The following is a 17,932-nucleotide window of genomic DNA, read 5'->3' on the forward strand; positions in this document are numbered from 1 at the left end:
TGTTTTGCAAGGAATACACTGTTCATGGGAAAACTGATGTGCCCCACTGCAGAGCAATTTGGCAGTATCAAAAAATCTAACAAATATGCTTATTCATCTTGAGCCCAGGTTTTCTACTTCTCATGAGTCATTTCTCATGTGTGTATATTTGAAAATAAGCTAAATGTCCAATAATAAGATGTTGGAGGTAAGAAGTATGGAATGTTGTACAGACCTTAAAATCATTGAAGAAAAATATTTAATACATGGGCAAATGTGCATAAGAAGTTAAGTTAAAAGGCAGGTTATAAAGAGCTTGTACTGTATGTTCCTAATTTAAAAAATTTTGTATATATAAGTGAAATAAAGTATGTAGACTTTGGATTCTAAATCAAACAAGCTAACTGTAAAAAGACATTTTGGGGACAGAGAAAATCAAAACATGGACTAAGTATTAGATGAAACTGAGTATTTGCTATTAGTTTTGTTAGGTATGATAATGACATTTTAGTTTTTTTAAGTGTTCAGTGTTAGAGACACATACTGAAGTGTTATAGGGTGAAATTATATGAAATCTGGAATTTGCTGTGCAATACTCAAAAAAAAAGGAATTAGATAAAACAACAAAAAATAACAAATTAGTAGCTAATAATGGAATTATCAAAAGATTTAATAATGGAATTATCAAAAGATTTAATTTAGAGGGAAAATATTATTTGTAGTTCCTTAAAAACCACTTGTTGAATTATAAACAGTATACTGATTATAATTGCAAATTATTTTATGCATTAAAACAGCTGAACCTTTGCTTTTCATGCATAATGTGCTGTATATTCTCTCAAACTTAGTAAAATATTTGTGTAAGCATTCTATGATTCAGAGAGACTTTCTAGGCCAAATTAGTGTGGCTTATTTGTGTATATTATGAAGTATTTTGGACACACTAAAAGGCTTAAAGAATAGTAATTTATACTATCCCTATACCTAACATCCTACTTAAGATATAAAATGCAACCAGTATAATTGAAACACCGGTTTTACTTCTCCCTAATTGCATAATCCTTTCTCTGCCTCAGCAAGAACAATTAATCATCTCCTTTTAAACATAATAAAAGCTATGCTTTTGAACTTGATGTAAATGGTAGTGTATTCTGATGTTTTTGCGGTTTGATTTTTTTCCATTCACCTTACTCTTTCTGAGATTTCATCTGTGTTGATGTGCATAGTTCAGGTTCATTCATTTTCACTGCTTGAACTAATTTCATTGTATGAAAATGTCATAATTATCTATCCTCCTGCTGATGAACATTTAGCCGTTTCCAGTTTTTGCGATTAACAAATGATGTTACTATTAATGTTCTTTTACAGTTCTCCTTGTGCCGTGTGTGAGAGAGTCCCCAGGACACCTACCTATGAATGAAATTGCTGGATTGAAAGGTATGTGAATCTTCAGCCTTACTAAATATTGCCAGATTGTCTCCAAAAGTAGAACCTGTTTGGATGCCAGCCTTAACTGGTTCTGCACCCTTGCCAACGCTAGGTATTGTCAGACTTTTTCATTTGTCAGTTTGATGAGTAATATATCTCATTGTTATTTTGAATTTCACTGATTACTGGTGAGGTTGGACAGCTTTTCTTATGTTATTAGTATTACAAGGTTTTTTTCTTTTGGAATTTTATTTTTAATATAGCAGGTTCTTATTAGTTATCTATTTTATACATATTAGTGTATATATGTCAATCCCAATCTCCCAGTTCATCCCACCACCAACAACAACCCCTCCCCCACCCCCTGCTCCCTGCTTTCCCCTCATTACAGGTATTTTTTTTAGTACTTGCATATTATGGCTGTAAGTTCTATGCAAAGTTGAAAGCATGAAGTAGTTGCTACTAGTTAGAAATATACCATAATTTTATTTTTAAAACATTGGCAACTTTGCAGATTTTTTGGAGGAAATAGTTTGGGATGATTTTTCGAACAGTGCATTAGAGAGTGCATGGGATTTGGAATTAAATTGGTGCTTGAATCCTGGCTTCATTTTTTATCAGCTATATGACCTTGGGCAATTAGTGCAATCTCTCTTGAGTCTTTCCTTATCCTTAAATGAGTATAATACCTCCTGGTTTGATGATAGAATTAAATCTGTAACAGTTTTTGCCTGATCATCAAAGAAACACATGGTCTTGTGTTACCCTGATGGCAGATTATGTGTTTTCTGTTGACTAATTCTGGACGCTTTTCGTCGGAGTGCTGCTTTCAGTTGGTCTAATTAGGAGCAGTACTTGTTGGAATTAAGCGTTTGGTTTTCCAGAAGGAGCTCATAATAGAGGACTCCCTTCCAATCCCACCATATACACAACATCACCTTTTTTGGATGAAGACCTGCCTTTGGTGTGGTCAGTGGTAGTTCATTTTGCCTGCCTCACGATCTCTTCCGTTCCACATTATTGTACAGTATCCATTTTTTCATCACCTGTCACAATTTGTTTTAAAAATGGAACGTTTTCATTATGTTTAAGTAGAGAATCGCATGCGGGAATATGGTCAAGAAGGTTTTTTTTTTACTTAACTTATGTGGAACCCAAACATCAAAGCAATGAACATAACCAAGCTGGTGCAAATGATTTTCAACGCTTGATTTGGATATTTTGAGTATGTTGGCTATCTCCTGCATGGTATAGTGTTGATTCTTCTCAATTAATGTCTTGGTTTGATTGCTACCAACGTCAGCTAGTCTCCCCGACCATGGAGCATCACCCAGCGAGAAATCTCCAGCACAAAACTTTGCAAACCACTTTTGACACGTTCAGTCAGTCACAGCACCTTCTCCATACACTGCACAAATCTAGTTTTTTGCATTTTGGTTTCGTTTTTACCTTTCTTGAAATAATAAAGCATAATATGCCGAAAATGTTGCTTTCTTTCTTCCATCTTCAGTATTAAAATGGCTACACAAAAATTCACCAATTTTTTTTTTAATCAATTTATTTATTTTTGCTGTGTTAGGTCTTCGTTTCTGTGCGAGGGCTTTCTCTAGTTGTGTCAAGTGGGGGCCACTCTTCATCGCGGTGCGTGGGCCTCTCACTATCGCGGCCTCTCTTGTTGCGGAGCACAGCTCCAGACGCTCAGGCTCAGTAGTTGTGGCTCACGGGCCTAGTTGCTCCGCGGCATGTGGGATCTTCCCAGACCAGGGCTCAAACCCGTGTCCCCTGCATTGGCAGGCAGATTCCCAACCACTGCGCCACCAGGGAAGCCTCGATAATTCTGTTTCTTAAATGCACTCTGATATGACGGCTGTCACAATACAATCTAACATAATTGTTTTGAATGAAGTTAAAGACAACCAAGTGCTACTAGAGCCATCTTACAGAAAAAACCGAAAGAACCTTTTGGCCAACCCAATACATAGTTTTAGGATGAAATAAACATACTCAAATAATAGTGTGGAAGGTGGATGATACCGTGGCACATGATTAAATCCTTCCTGAAATCTGGCAACATTTGTGAAATTAAAATGCAGCCTGGGGCTTCCGTGGTGGCACAGTGGTTAAGAATCCACCTGTCAATTCAGAAGACACGGATTCGAGCCCCAGTCTAGGAAGATCCCACATGCCGCAGAGCAACTAAGCCCATGCGCCACTACTGAGCCTGTGCTCTAGAGCCCATGAGTCACAACTACTGAGCCCGCATGCCACAACTACTGAGCCTGTGCTCTAGAGCCTGTGAGCCACAACTACTGAGCCCGCATGCCACAACTACTGAAGCCCGTGTGCCTAAAGCCCGTGCTCCACAACAAGAGAAGCCACTGCAATGAGAAGCCTGCACACCACAATGAAGAGTAACCCCCGCTCCCCGCAACTAGAGAAAGCCGGCGCGCAGCAACGAAGACCCAACGCAGCCAAAACAAAAAGAACAAAACAAAACAAAATGTAGCCTGATAGTTGATGCTAATATAAGTGTACTTCATCTCAGGGCCAAATGAGGAGATCGCTGGTGTACCAAACCAGAGTGGTCACATGTTTAGGGCAACCCACTTCTCCCCATACATGCACACCCACACCCTTGAGTCAATTGTGTTCATCTTCTGTGCCCTGTCAGTTTTTGACCAGTCAGAACATCAGTGACTGTGATGAAGCTGTCCAGGATCGCAGTGGGTAGGTGGGAGTGACCTTGGGACCCTTTGGTTGTCCCGGAATCTGGCGTGGGTGTGGGGACTGTGTTGCTAACTGTGCAGTGTGGGAGAGATGGGCTGGGTGCCCAAGAGCTGATGGAGGAAGTACAGGCTTGTAGATAATTATGAGTTGATGTTATTGTCCCCTTGCTACAGGAATTTCTTCACATGGCTTCCGAAGATGTGACCATTACGGTTCGCCTCATTCGTTCATTTGAGCATCGCAATTTCAGACCTGTAGTATATTATGGAGTTCATTTGGACCAAACCGTAAAGGAATTTATAGTATTTCTAAAGCAAGGTATGAGACATCTCAGCCACTTTGTTTTATTAGTGTTTTGAAAAATATTGTTGACTATTAGAATGATAGTAATCTTTAAAAAACACTTGGAAAGATATCAACCTGTGTTCTAAGCCAGGTGTGAGGCTGGCTCCGGCTCTGGGCCTTGGCATCAGCGGCAGTGTTTCCCTGAGGCTTATTTAGTAACATGTTTGCCCTCATCAGAGATTGTCACTATCATGTTTGGCTTCTCCCTTTTTTAATTAAAAAAAAAAAAATTAAGTTCTGTGTTTGCTTGTAACAAACGGGTTTATGTATTTGGAGACTGATTGTAAGAGAATGTAGTGTTACCCGGCTGAGCACAAGAGGGCCTTCTGGGGAGTGTGACAGGAAGGTGGCAGGCCTCTGTACAGCCAGGAAATCATGAGAGCTGCTGGTCATTGTGGGGACAGAAGTGACAGGCAGCCTCACTGGTGCTACCGTATCATTTCAAGCTTAACATACAGCAGGCTTGAATTTAGTCTTCATTTTGATTGGTCCTTTGTGGGTTTCTAACCTCTGTTTTCAATTACTGAAGTGTTCCAATCATCAACATTTGATGAAACATCTAGAATAAGCTTTTATTATGATCTTATGATATAATGTACAGATCTTTGTGTACTGTTCTGTGAGTTTTGACAGATGTAGTACTTTATATCCAACTTAATTTTTAAAAACTGACATAATTTCAGACAGAGAAAAGTTGCAGAAACTCCTGGATGCTCTTCACAGACTCCCCAAATGTCAACATTTTGTTAACATTTGTTTTTCTCTCGCCTCCACCTTCCCCCTTCCTCTCTTACCCTCCCACTTCATTCTTTTCTCTGAACCTTTTAGAAGTATGTTGCAGACATGATTCCCTTTTACCTCTAAATATTTCAGTGTGTATTTTCTAAAAACAAGGAATTCACTTACATAAACATAGTACAGTGATGAAAATCAGGAACTTAACGTTGAAACAATGCTATTATCTACTTTACAGACCTTATTGAGATTAATTAATTCCTTTAATCTGAGTTAATTTCTTTATCCTGGAGTCTTTTATTGTATTTCATCACATTGGCAATTTTGAATAGTACAGTCCAGTTATTTTGTAGAATGCAGGTGGATTTTTCCAGTGTTTTCTCATTGTTAGATTTAGGTTATGCTTTTTCTCCCCTCCACAGTTTCACCTGTTATTAACATCTTACATTGGTATGCTGCATTTGTTGCAATTAATGAAACAATATTGATGCATTATTAATTACAGTCCATAGTTTATTCAGGTTTCCTTAGTTTTCAATTTCAAATCATTGAAACAATGCTGACTTCTCAGTGCATTTACACCAGGATGCACATGCTGTCGACTGCCCCCATTAGTGGCAATGGTGACTTTAATCAGTTGGTTAAGGTGATATCTGCCAGGTTTCTCCACTGTACATTTTTATTGTAATTGAAAATTAACTTGTAGGGGTATATTCTGAGACTATGTGAATGTCCTGTTGCTTCTCAAACTTTCATCCACTAGTTCAGCATCCTTTGATGATTCTTGCCTGAATCAGTTATTATGATGATGATTGGCAAATGGTGATTTTTCTTATTCCATCATTCCTTCTAGATACATTAGTTGTTTTTCTACAGTAAGGAAGAGCTTTTTACCCTTCCCGCCCATTCTCACCCCCCGCCCCATTTATTTAATCTTTTGTTTATATCACTGTGGACTCAAGGATTCTTACTTTATTCAAAGGATTATAATTCTTTACTCTGATTATTTTATTTTGATGCTCTAATCATCCCCATTTTGGCTGGCGGTAGCCCCTTCAGTCTGGGTCCATGTCCTTTTAACATGTCCCCAATCCTTCTTTGAGCACTTCCTTACTTTTTGGTCTAAGATGTTCCAGACGTGTCCTGTTCTTTCTCTGCCCCAGCCCTGGGATCAACCATTTCTCAGAGGAGCTCTGACTCTATTACTGGAGAATGTTATTGGGAGACCAACATCTTGTTTTATGTGTGTGGAATGTAAGTGTGTCTAGCTAACTTTAAGAAATGTAGTTAATTCTTGACATTTTATTTCCTGATTGACTTTGTAAAATTTCTAAACTCTTCTCCCTTACTTTTTTTTTTTTTGTCTAATTTTGAGTGGTTTCACTGCTCAGTATTACTTGCTTAAGAAGAAAGTGAGGTATATAAACCCATAGGGAAAACGAACTAGTCAGTCGACTTGTTATGGAGAGATTGAGAGCTGGCACTGAGATACTGCCAATTAAAGAGGGTCCTGCTTTTGAAAAGATATCGCCAAAAGCATATTCAGGTTTTGAAATAAAAACAAATCCCTACATTTTTTATTTTAAAATCTTTGTGTGTGTTATGGGTTACAGTGTTTCTTACTGTTACTACAGTGAGTGCTATGGTGTTCTTGGTACAGTGCAGAATAGGTTCTCTGAAGTCCTTGAGAATAAGATGTAATCTTCAAGCTGCCCCAGTGCCGCCAGGGGCAGATGTATTCTCCCGGGGGTCACTGTGTTCTTTCCTTCCCAAGTACCATAGAATGCTCCCCATTAGAGCAGTGGTGTGGATCACAGCTAGATGCTCAGCCCAGCCTACTCACATCTTTCACCTGTGCTACTAATAGTATATCCACTACTTGTTTCTATTGTGCATGTGGGAAATGTGTTCCACTGATTAAAAGGTAAACTTTGGGGTTCAGACCTTTTTGGCTTGTGTGCTCTCTGCCTATCTTTGTCATCTGATTTGAAGTACTGTGGAACTCTGCAAAGCTGGTGAATTTACCCTTTATGAATTGTGTACTTAACAAAGACCAAATAGCTTATTACTGAGAAATTTTTGAACTAATAATAATAATAGCAAGCATTACTATGTATCAGATACTGTGCTAAGAACTCTAAGTAGGTTATCTCATTTCATCCTCACAGCATCCTTCTAAATTAGGAACTGTTATTATCTCCATTTTACAGATGAAGAAACTAAGGAACAGAGAGAGAAGTGAAGAAGCTTGCCTGAGATTACATGGCTAATACAAGGCAAAGCTACAGCCCAACCTGGGCTGTTCAGCTGCACATCATGCACTCCTAAACACGACACTAAGTTGCCTCTTTACTTTTGTCTACTGCCTTGCTTGCTTAAGAGGATCCCTGAAGTAAATGGATTCACTCAGTGTCAAGAGTCTTTGAATTTAGTTCATCTTGCTCTAGTGTTTTTTTAAATTGAAATATAGTTGATTTACAGTGTTTCAGGTGTACAGCAAAGTGATTCAGTTATATATATATACATATTCTTTTTCAGGTTCTTTTCCATTATAAGTTATTACAAGATATTAAATATAGTTCCCTGTGCTATACAGTAGGTCCTTGTTTACATATTTTATATATAGTAGTGTGTATCTGTTAATCCCAAATTACCAATTTATCCTTCCCACCCCTTACCCTTTGGTAACCGTAAGTTTGTTTTCTATGTCTGTGAGTCTTTTTCTGTTTTGTAAATAAGTTCATTTGTATCATTACTTTAGATTCCACAAATAAGTGATATCGTATGATATTTGTCTTTATCTGACTTACTTCACTCAGTATGATAATCTCTAGGTCCATCCATGTTGCTGCAAATGGCATTATTTCACTCTTTTTTATGGCTGAGTATATATATGTATATGTCTTCCATTATATATGTACCACATCTTCTTTATCCATTCATCTGTCGATGGACATTTAGGTTGCTTCCATGTCTTCGCTATTGTAAATAGTGCTGCTATGAACATTGGGATGCATGTATCTTTTCAAATTAAGTGTTCATCTTTTTCAGATATATGCCCCGGAGTGGGAATGCTGGATCATAGGGTAACTCTAGTTTTAGTTCTTTTTTTTTTTTCTTTTTTTGCGGTACGCGGGCCTCTCACTGTTGTGGCCTCTCCCATTGCGGAGCACAGGCTCCGGACGCGCAGGCTCAGTGGCCACGGCTCATGGGCCCAGCTGCTCCGCGGCATGTGGGATCTTCCCGGACCAGGGCACGAACCCATGTCCCCTGCATCGGCAGGCGGACTCTCAACCACTGCGCTGCCAGGGAAGCCCTAGTTTTAGTTCTTTAAGGGACTTCCATACTGTTCTCCATAGTGGCTGCACCAATTTTCATTCCTACCAACAGTGTAGGAGGGTTCCCTTTTCTCCACACCCTCTCCAGCATTTATTATTTGTAGACTTTTTGATAATGACCATTCTGACTGGTCTGAGGTCTGGTCTGACTGGTCTGACCTCATTATAGTTTTGATTTGCATTTCTCTAATAATTAGTGATGTTGAGCATCTTTTCATGTGCCTGTTGGCCTTGCTGTAATGTTTTGAACACTTAAAGCTGGAAGGATGTTTGACATTGTGGCATAGCGAATCTTGTACACAGACAGAAATGTTTATTGTGGTGAATGACCTTTTGGGGTTATTTTAGATGCCTTCTTGCCTTTCTAGCTGTTTTTTTCTTATCATAGTCACTTTTTGCCATCCATAGCTTAACCGTGTCTCTTCCCATAATTGTCTGTATTTCTCCCTTAGCCAAGAAACTTTGGTTAAATTTGATCCATTCTGCATTGAGAATCATTGTACCACTACACCATGCCATTAAAATCTAAAGCTGTATAAATATAGTACATAAGTATAGTAAATGTAAACTAACACTTACAAATAAGTATAAATATATCAATAATAAATACTTGAGATTATATTTATATGTAAGCATATAAATATAACAAAACAAATAAATCTATTATTAACATATCTGATGTTAATCAGATATTCTGAACACAGAGGTACCATATATTACCTTATATAGGTGACAAATTTTCTAGATTCAGAATAAATAAACGAACCAATTATCTAGATAATATGACATTTTAATTATTCATTGATTTGGAAGCATTTTAATACTTTGTAATACTTTAGATCTTGATTCTGAATGTAAAATTATTTCATCTGTTAAATAGAGAAAAGCTGTGGAGATTTTATCCAACCTTCCAATTCAGAGCTCATTCTTCATACCCTGTTACTCCTGGTGATGTGTTACTTTGTAGAGCAGTCTATTCTATTGGGTGACTACTAAAATAGTTAGAAAGATTTTCTTTATCTTTTTAATTTTTATATATTTGTTTATATCTAATTCTCCCCTCCACAGTTTCCCCTATTATTAACATCTTACATTAATATGCTGCATTTGTTGCAATTAATGAACCAATATTGATGCATTATTAATTACAGTCCATAGTTTATTCAGGTTTCCTTAGTTTTTACTGAGGTCCATTTTCTGCTCCAGGATCCCATCCAGGATACCACATTACATTTAGTTGTCATGTCTCCCTAGGCTCTGTGAACTGTGACAGTTTCTCAGATTTTCCCAGTTTGATGACTTTGACAGTTTTGGGGAGTACTGGTCAGGCCTATCATAACATGCCTCTCTGTTGGAATGTTCCTGATGCTTTTCTCATTAGACTGGGGTTATAGGTTTTTGAGAGGAAAATCACAAAGATAAAGTGTCACTTTTATCACATCATATCCAGGGCACCTACTTTCTACATGATTTATGACTGTTGATGTTGACCTTGATTGCTTGGCTGAAGTAATGTAGGTTTCCCCACTGTAAGGTTGCTCTGTTGTCTCCCTGCTCATAATGTACCCTTTGGAAGGAAGTCACTATGCACAGTACACAGTTGAGGAGTGGAGAGTTAATTTACTTGGAATTCTTTTGCATGGGAGATTTTATTTATTTTGTTACTCAAATTATTCTAGATTTGGTCATTGGAAACTCTTTCAGTTGACTTCTGTGCCCCTTTGACATATGCCATCTGTGTGTAGTTCTGGTACTTTAAGATGTTCCAGGCTAATTTTGTATATCCTGAGCCAGTCCTAGAATCAGCCATTTCTCTAGGAGCCCTGTTTGTTTTATTGGAGAATGGTATTAGAAGCCAAGATCTGAGTGCTAGGTATACTCTTTATTACTGGGGTTTCATTTCTTCTAGGCTCTCTTAACTGACAGAGCAAAGAAATATATGAACCTGTATACTTATGCATAGGTGTAAATATTTTCATGTTTACCATCTGAATCTGTATGTTAAACATGAACTCTTACTGATGTTTCCAACTCTAATCCATTATCACGTGGATCATTCTGGCCTTCTCCCCTTGCTTATCTGTACATCCCCAATCCAACAGTGAGGAACCTGACTCCTAACATCTGCCATTCCTTTACTTACTTGTTTAATTCCAGGATACAGGTATAGCTGTATCAGAGTGGTTAATTGGTACTCTGTGGGAAACAACGTGATATTAACTAGAGTACAGTGTTTTTGTGCAGTTCCTTTTGCCTTAATCTTACAAAAATCTATTCATTGACAAAGTTATTTAGGTCAGCGCCATTTTTTCACCCTCTTCAGTAAGATTATTTCATCTATTTGCAGTACAGCTGTATTCTCTTGTCACCCTCTGCATTCTTTCCTGGGATCCCCTGTCCTCCTAAATGTTTTTTTGTTTTTTGCTTTGCATACATTAAGGTTCACTCTTTGTGCTGTTAAGTTCTATGGGTTTTGACAAATGAATTATCATACAGAATTGTTTAAGTGCCCTAAAAATCCTCCAGGCTTCACCCATTCATCCTCTCTTCAAGCCCCTGGCATCCACTGATCTTTTTACTGCCTCTAGTTTCGCTTTTTCCAGGATATCATGCACTTGGAATCATACAGTATGTAGCCTTTTCAGACTGGCTTCTTTCCCTTAGGAACATGCATTTAAGGCTCTTCGGAGTCTTTTCATGGCGAGTCACATCTTCTTAATCCCCTTCATCTGGAGCAGCCCCCACCTTCATTTATCTGTCATCGCATTGATTTTTTTAAAGGAAAATCCAGGTCTGTGTTTTATAGAATGCCCCACAACATGGATTTGTCTGATTGTTTTCTTATGATTAGATTCAGGTTAAACATTTTTGGCAGGATTACCATGTAGCTTGCAGATCTACAAACCACAACCTGTGGGGTCAATCTGACCTGCCACCTGTTTTTATAAACAAAGTTTATTGAAACACAGCCACACCCATTAGTCTACATATTATATGTACTGCTTTTGTGTTTCAGTGGCACTTACACAGTTGTGACAGACTGTATGGCTCACAAAAAACTAAAATATTTATTACTGGTCTTTACAGAAATAGTTTGCTGATCCCTGATGTTGGTGATTCCTCCTAGTTGCATCTCATCGGGAAGCACTTGGTATTGCTTTGCCCCACTATTGGCGGTATTTATTTATTTATTTATTTAACAAACTGGATCACCAGTTTATTACAAAAGGATAAAACTCAGGAACGGCCAGGTGGAAAATATGCATAGGACAAAGCATGGGGAAAGGGTGCAGAGCTTCCATGCCCTCTCGGAGTGCGCCATTCTCCCTGGTATCTCCGTGTGTTCACCGACCTGGAAGTTCTGGTGATACGTATTTAGGTCATTTGGTTAAGGTGCTGCCTACCAGATTTCTCTGTTGTAAAGGTATCTTTCTAACTAATAAGTAGTGTGTGGAGCGATAAACATTGAGACGATATGCATGTGTTGTTTCCAATAGTTTTAGTGTCTATAGATGATCCTTACCTGAATCACTGGTGGTTGCAGAAACTGGGATTTTTTTCTAACTCTGTGACTACTTCTGCATTTATTATCTGGCATTCTTCTGTAAAGAAGCACTCCCTTGGTGCCCCTCCTATTTAGAAAGGAACAGGATAATTTTGTAGTAGCAAATTCGTAGCACATTATCACCTTATCACAAAGGGGCCATTCCTTCAATACAGTGTTGAGGTGATGGTCTCTTGTTTGTAGTAGAAAATGTACTGTAGATTCTTTAGTTTAAATACTTAACTCTATAAATTTGAAACACAAAATAATACTCTATCTTTTGTGGCTATGACAACAGAATGAAAATATAATGACGAAGAAGGTATGCTAACTTAAGGATAGTTAGTGCTTACCTCTGGGAAGGGAGGTTAATGGGACTACAGAAGGACATAGAAAAGGTTTCAACTGTATCCATAATGTTTTATTTAACAAAAAAATAGTAAAGATCTGAAGTAGTTATGACAATATGTTAACATTTGTTAAATTTGGTTGATGGGTTAAATGAACTTTCGTTCTATTCTCCATACTTTTTAATGTTTAGATTATTTCATGATTAAAGTAAAAAGCATCTTGATATAGCTTAACTTTGAAGTCTTACACTAATACCTGATAGAACCCTTCTTCAGGGTAGAATGTTGGCACAGTGTTCTGATTAATGTTAGGTCTTTGGTATTCTTGCCTGTACAGATTAGTCATTGAATTAGTCAGTTTCTTTTTTTCCCTTAGGTGTTTGTGCTTTCCTAAAAATCTTTAAATGTAGATCCAGCATCTAATAAAAAATTACAAATTATACCACTTCTATTTTTAGAGCCTTTACTATGAGGTAAAGAATTATTTTGTTGTCCATTGGTACTTTAATAATTTTCCAGACTCTGTTGATTTCTATATTGAAACATGTGTTTTAACATCTCAGACTCCTTTGTGGCATCCTAATTGCCAGCAGTATATTTATTATGTTGCCTTATTTTTCTCATAATTAATTTTTCTGTGGATGCCTTTTATGGGGACCTGAATGAATGAGTAAAATTACTGGTTGCCTTCTACTGAACTTTCCAATAATGAAATACTAAGTGGGTTTTTGCAGAATTTTGCAATCCTGAACTCTTCTGTAAAAGTTCATTAGATTCCAAAGTTAATAAGTTCAAAGGTGGGAAAACATAAAGTGAAAGAAAAACTTAGTACAAAGTAGGAAATCATTTTCAGAATATAATAGATATGTTACAGCCTTTTGCTTTCAGCCAAGGTGGAGTAACAGGGACTGAACTTTTTCTTTGAATTGAAACAACTGAAAAACTGTGCAAAATACATCAAACAGTGATGTTCAGATATTGGACATCATATAGCACAAGATGGGATAGCAGAAACAAACAAGATGGCCCCTATGATTGTGCCATCTTACTGCGGGAGAGAGCATGTAGGCCACAGAGCAGGGTGGGGGAATCCAGGCAGAGGCTGGAGAATTCTATGAGTTTATGAGTCACAGCTGGCATCCTGGAGTGGAGTCTGGACAGAGTTCACAGGGCAGAGTACGGGAATGGAACGAGCTGTACAAAGTGACAGCTCTAAAGATTTGCAGAGCCTGAATCTTCAGTTGAATACGATCAGCATGTGTGTGTAAGGAAGCCAGGTAGAGAACTGCCTGACGGTAGCAGAAAGCAAAATACTCAGAGCTCATGCAGGGCTGGGAACAGTTTGTAGTTGCACCAGCCAGGATGGAAAACCTTGTAATTAATAGGGTGTTGGGTGGAGTATCTAGAAAGGTATTGCTGCAGTAGTAGGGCAAAATTAACCCTTGGCTAAATTCTGATCTTCTCATACCTAACAAAGCTCAAAAGTAAGACTCAAAAGGATGTTTCCAAGTAATTTCACTGTGTTCCAGAACAAAGCTCAGTATGTTTATAGGAATACAAATATATCCAGTATTCAACAGGATAAAACCCACAATGTCCTGCATCAAATCAGAACTTACCAATCATGCAAAGAAACAAGAAAATGTAAATCATAATTAGGAGAGAAATCAATCATTTGAAACCAAACCAGAAATGCTGTGGATGGTAGAATTAGCAGACAATGACAATTAAAACAGTTATTATGACTATATTGCAAATGTTCAAGAAAGTAGAGGAAAGACTGCGCATGTGACAGATGGAAGATATGAAAAAAAAAAAAAAAAGAAGAAAAGGCCCAGATTGTCCAGATTGAACTGCAGATGAAAAATACCATGTCTGAGATGTATATGCACTGATTAGGGTTAACATGTAGATCAGGTGGGCAGAAGAAAAGATAAGGAAACTTGAAAACATAGCAACAAAAACTATCTAAAATAAAGCACAAAGAGGTAAAAGACTGAGAGAAAAATAAATAGAGCAGTAGGGGGGTATGGGGTAACTTCCAGTAGCCAAATATACATGTAATTGGAGGCCATGAGGAGAGGAGCTGGGACAGGGGAGGGAAGACCTATTTGAAGAAATAATGATTGAAATTTTACAAGTGTGGTGAAAGCTATAAGCCTACATATCCAAGTAGTTCAACAGATCCCAAGGAAAAGAAACATGAAGAAAGCTATACCATGGCATAGCATGATCAAATTGCTTACATCTGGTAATAAAGGTAAAACATTAAAAACAGCCAGAGTAAAAAGGACACATTACATAAAAGGAATAAAGATGAAAACAACAACAGCCTTCTCATCAGGATCAATGCATGCCAGGAGACAGTGGAGGATCATCTTTAAAGTATTGAAGGAAAAAAAGTCAACCTAGGATTCTGTTCCCGTTTTTCGGAAATGAAGGCTTGTCAGACATACAAAAGCAGAAAGAGTCTAGCACCAGGAGATAGAACTATAAGAAATGCTAAAGGATCTTCTTCCAACTGAAGGAAAATAATACCAGATGGAAATCTGGATGCACACAAAGAAGTATTACTAAAAATTCGTAAATGAAGGTAAACAGAAAATGCTGTTTTCCCTTATTTTAAAAATATTTTTAAAAAGATATTTGACTATTTAAAGAAAAACAATAATCTGCTGTGGGGTTTATGGAAAATATATGGCAGCAATAGCACAAAGGCCAACAAGGGAGAAATGGAAACATGCAGATATAAGATTCTTTTACTATATATGAAGTGTTACAGTATCTCTTGGAGGTAGACTGATAAGTTAAAGATATTTACTAAAAACCTTAAAGCAAATACACACACACACACACACACACACACACACACACACACACACGAATTAAAGAATTACAGCTAATAAGCCAACAAAAGGGGGATAGAGTAGAATCATAAAAAACTGTCAAATAGTCAATTTAAAAGAAGGTAAAAGAAGCAACAAGCATATATTGTACAGCACAGAGAAATATAGGCATTATTTTATAATAACTTTAAATGGAGTATAATCTGTAAAAATATTGAATCACTATGTTGTACACCTGAAACTAATATTGCAAATCAACTATACTTCAAAAAAAAAAAAAAAGAAAGAAAAAAGGAAAGGGAGATGATAGTTCTGTTCTTTTCTAATCTGTCATGGAAACAGTTTGGAGATTCCTCAAAAAACTAAAACTAGAACAACCATATGATCCAGCAATTCCACTCCTGAGCATGTATCCAAAGTAGATGAAAACGCTAATTCAGAAAGATACGTGCACCTCAGTGCTCATTGCAGCATTGTTTACAAAAGCCTAGACATGGAAGCACAGCCCAAGTGCCTATCATCTGCCTTTTCTTAAAAAGTTAATTCAGTTCATGCATCTTAATTTAAAATTATTCTTGGTTGCTTCATATTGTGTCTATGATCTCTTAAATCCTTAGGTTTTGTTTTTTTATCCTGATTGCTACTGTTAAGCCATGTCTCCCAAGTGAAATTTCGGGAGGTAGTTGGGTTTTGGACTTAGGCAAAGGGCATTCTCTTCCTCTCCCAGTCACTAGGCAAAGGACATTCTCTTCCTCTCCCAGTCACACTGTCTTTCTCTCCCCTCCTAACTGATTTCTCCTTGGTCTCTCTCCTGTGCTCCAGACTCGTTTCGCCTGCTAAACTAACAACTTCTTTTGTGTTTCTACTTGGTACCTACAACATCACATTTTGTAATGATTGCTCACCAGCTGTCCATGTGCTCATTTAGATAGAACTCCTGACCAATATGCTGGAGGAGAAAGTAATAGATGTCAGTTCTAGGACAGAGCATCTAAGATCTGGTGTCTGGTCCTCCTGCTTACCCCTACCCAAGAGACCATGGATGCCTTGTCTTTCAGAAGGTGCGGAAGTTTTGAACACTGTTTATGTGGTTAAATTTCTCATCATTTAAATAGTTTTATGTGTCTATAGTCAAATACCTTAAAATGCTTTATATTGAAAAAATAAAGGAAAGTGGAAGAGGAATTAAAGAATAGATGGACAAATAAAAAACAAATAGCAAAATGGTAGGTTTAAACCCAGCTATATCAATAATCACATTAATTGTAAGTGGTTTAAACACCCCAACTAAAATGCAGACATATAACAGGAAGTCTCAATTACAAGTTGCTTGCAAAAAATGTATTTTCTTGTATATAAAGATAAAGATCAGTTAAAGGTAAAGTTATACTATGCTAATACTAATCTAAAGAAAGCTGGAGTAACTGTTAATTTCAGAATAAAGAATATTACAGGGATAAAGGCTCTCAATTTATTATGATAAGGCATTAATTAGTCAAGAGAACATAATGATCCTAAATGTTTATGCACCTAACAACAGAGCCTCAAAATACATGTCAAAACTAGTAGAACTACAAGGAAAATTAGGTGAAGCTGCAATTATTGTGAGAGATTTCAGCACCCCTCTCTCAGTAATTGATGGAACAAGTAGAAAATTAGTAAGGATATAGAAAACTTGAATACTATCAACCTAAATTGATATTTTAAAAACATTCTATCCAAGAATAGCAGAATATACATTCCTTTCAAGTGCTCAGAGAGCATTTACCAAGAGATCATATTCTGACCCATAAAAACAAATCTTGATAAATTTGAAAGGATTTGAGTCATGCAATGTTTTCTTTTTTCTGGGTTTATGTTTTAATATGCATGCTTCTGATGTAACTTTTTTTTAAATAATGGGTTTATTAAGATGTAATTCACATATGATAAAATTCACATGTTTAAAGTGTACAATTTAGGGGTTTATAGTACATTCACAAAGTTGTGCGATCATTACCACTGTCTAATTCCAGAACATTTTCATCGTGCCAAAAAGAAACCCTGTACCCACTAGCAGTCATTCCCCATTCTCCCCTTCCCCTAGCCTCTGGCAACCACTAATTTACTCTCTGTCTCTGTAGATTTTCCTATTCTGGACTATGTTTAACTTTTTGAAGTGTAAAAAAAGAATTCTTTTTTTTTTTTTTTTTTTACCACCCCATCCCGCCACATTCCCCCCTTGGTGTCCATATGTTTGTTCTCTTACATATCTGTCTCAATTTCTGCCCTGCAAACCGGTTCATCTGTACCATTTACTAGGTTCCACATATATGCGTTAATATATGATATTTGTTTTTCTCTTTCTGACTTACTTCACTCTGTATGACAGTCTCTACATCCATCCACGTCTCAACAAATGACTCAATTTTGTTCCTTTTTATGGCTGAGTAATATTCCATTGTATATATGTACCACATCTTCTTTATCCATTTGTCTGTTGATGGGCATTTAGGTTGCTTCCATGACCTGGCTATTTTAAATATTGCTGCAATGAACATTGGGGTGCATGCGTCTTTTTGGGTTATGGTTTTCAATGGGTATGTGCCCAATAGTGGGATTGCTGGGTCATATGGTAGTTCTATTTTTAGTTTTTTAGGG

General features: G+C 37.2%; 1 protein-coding gene across 4 annotated transcripts in view; it reads left to right on the forward strand.

Moving 5' to 3' along the window:
- C7H2orf76 (chromosome 7 C2orf76 homolog) overlaps nt 1-17,932 on the forward strand; it is an 86,532-nt gene that overhangs the window by 29,287 nt on the left and 39,313 nt on the right. For 3 of the 4 annotated variants that reach the window (XM_004276504.3, XM_033440377.2, XM_033440378.2), the window contains exons 2-3: nt 1,348-1,416; nt 4,308-4,452. In XM_004276504.3, coding sequence (XP_004276552.1) covers nt 4,320-4,452 — 133 coding nt within the window. In that variant the 5' untranslated portion in view covers nt 1,348-1,416; nt 4,308-4,319. The remainder of the gene's footprint in view (nt 1-1,347; nt 1,417-4,307; nt 4,453-17,932) is intronic. The other variant, XM_033440380.2, reaches the window with a different exon arrangement.

The sequence above is a fragment of the Orcinus orca genome, chromosome 7, assembly GCF_937001465.1.
Source record: "Orcinus orca chromosome 7, mOrcOrc1.1, whole genome shotgun sequence".
NCBI classification, from domain to species: Eukaryota; Metazoa; Chordata; class Mammalia; order Artiodactyla; family Delphinidae; genus Orcinus; species Orcinus orca.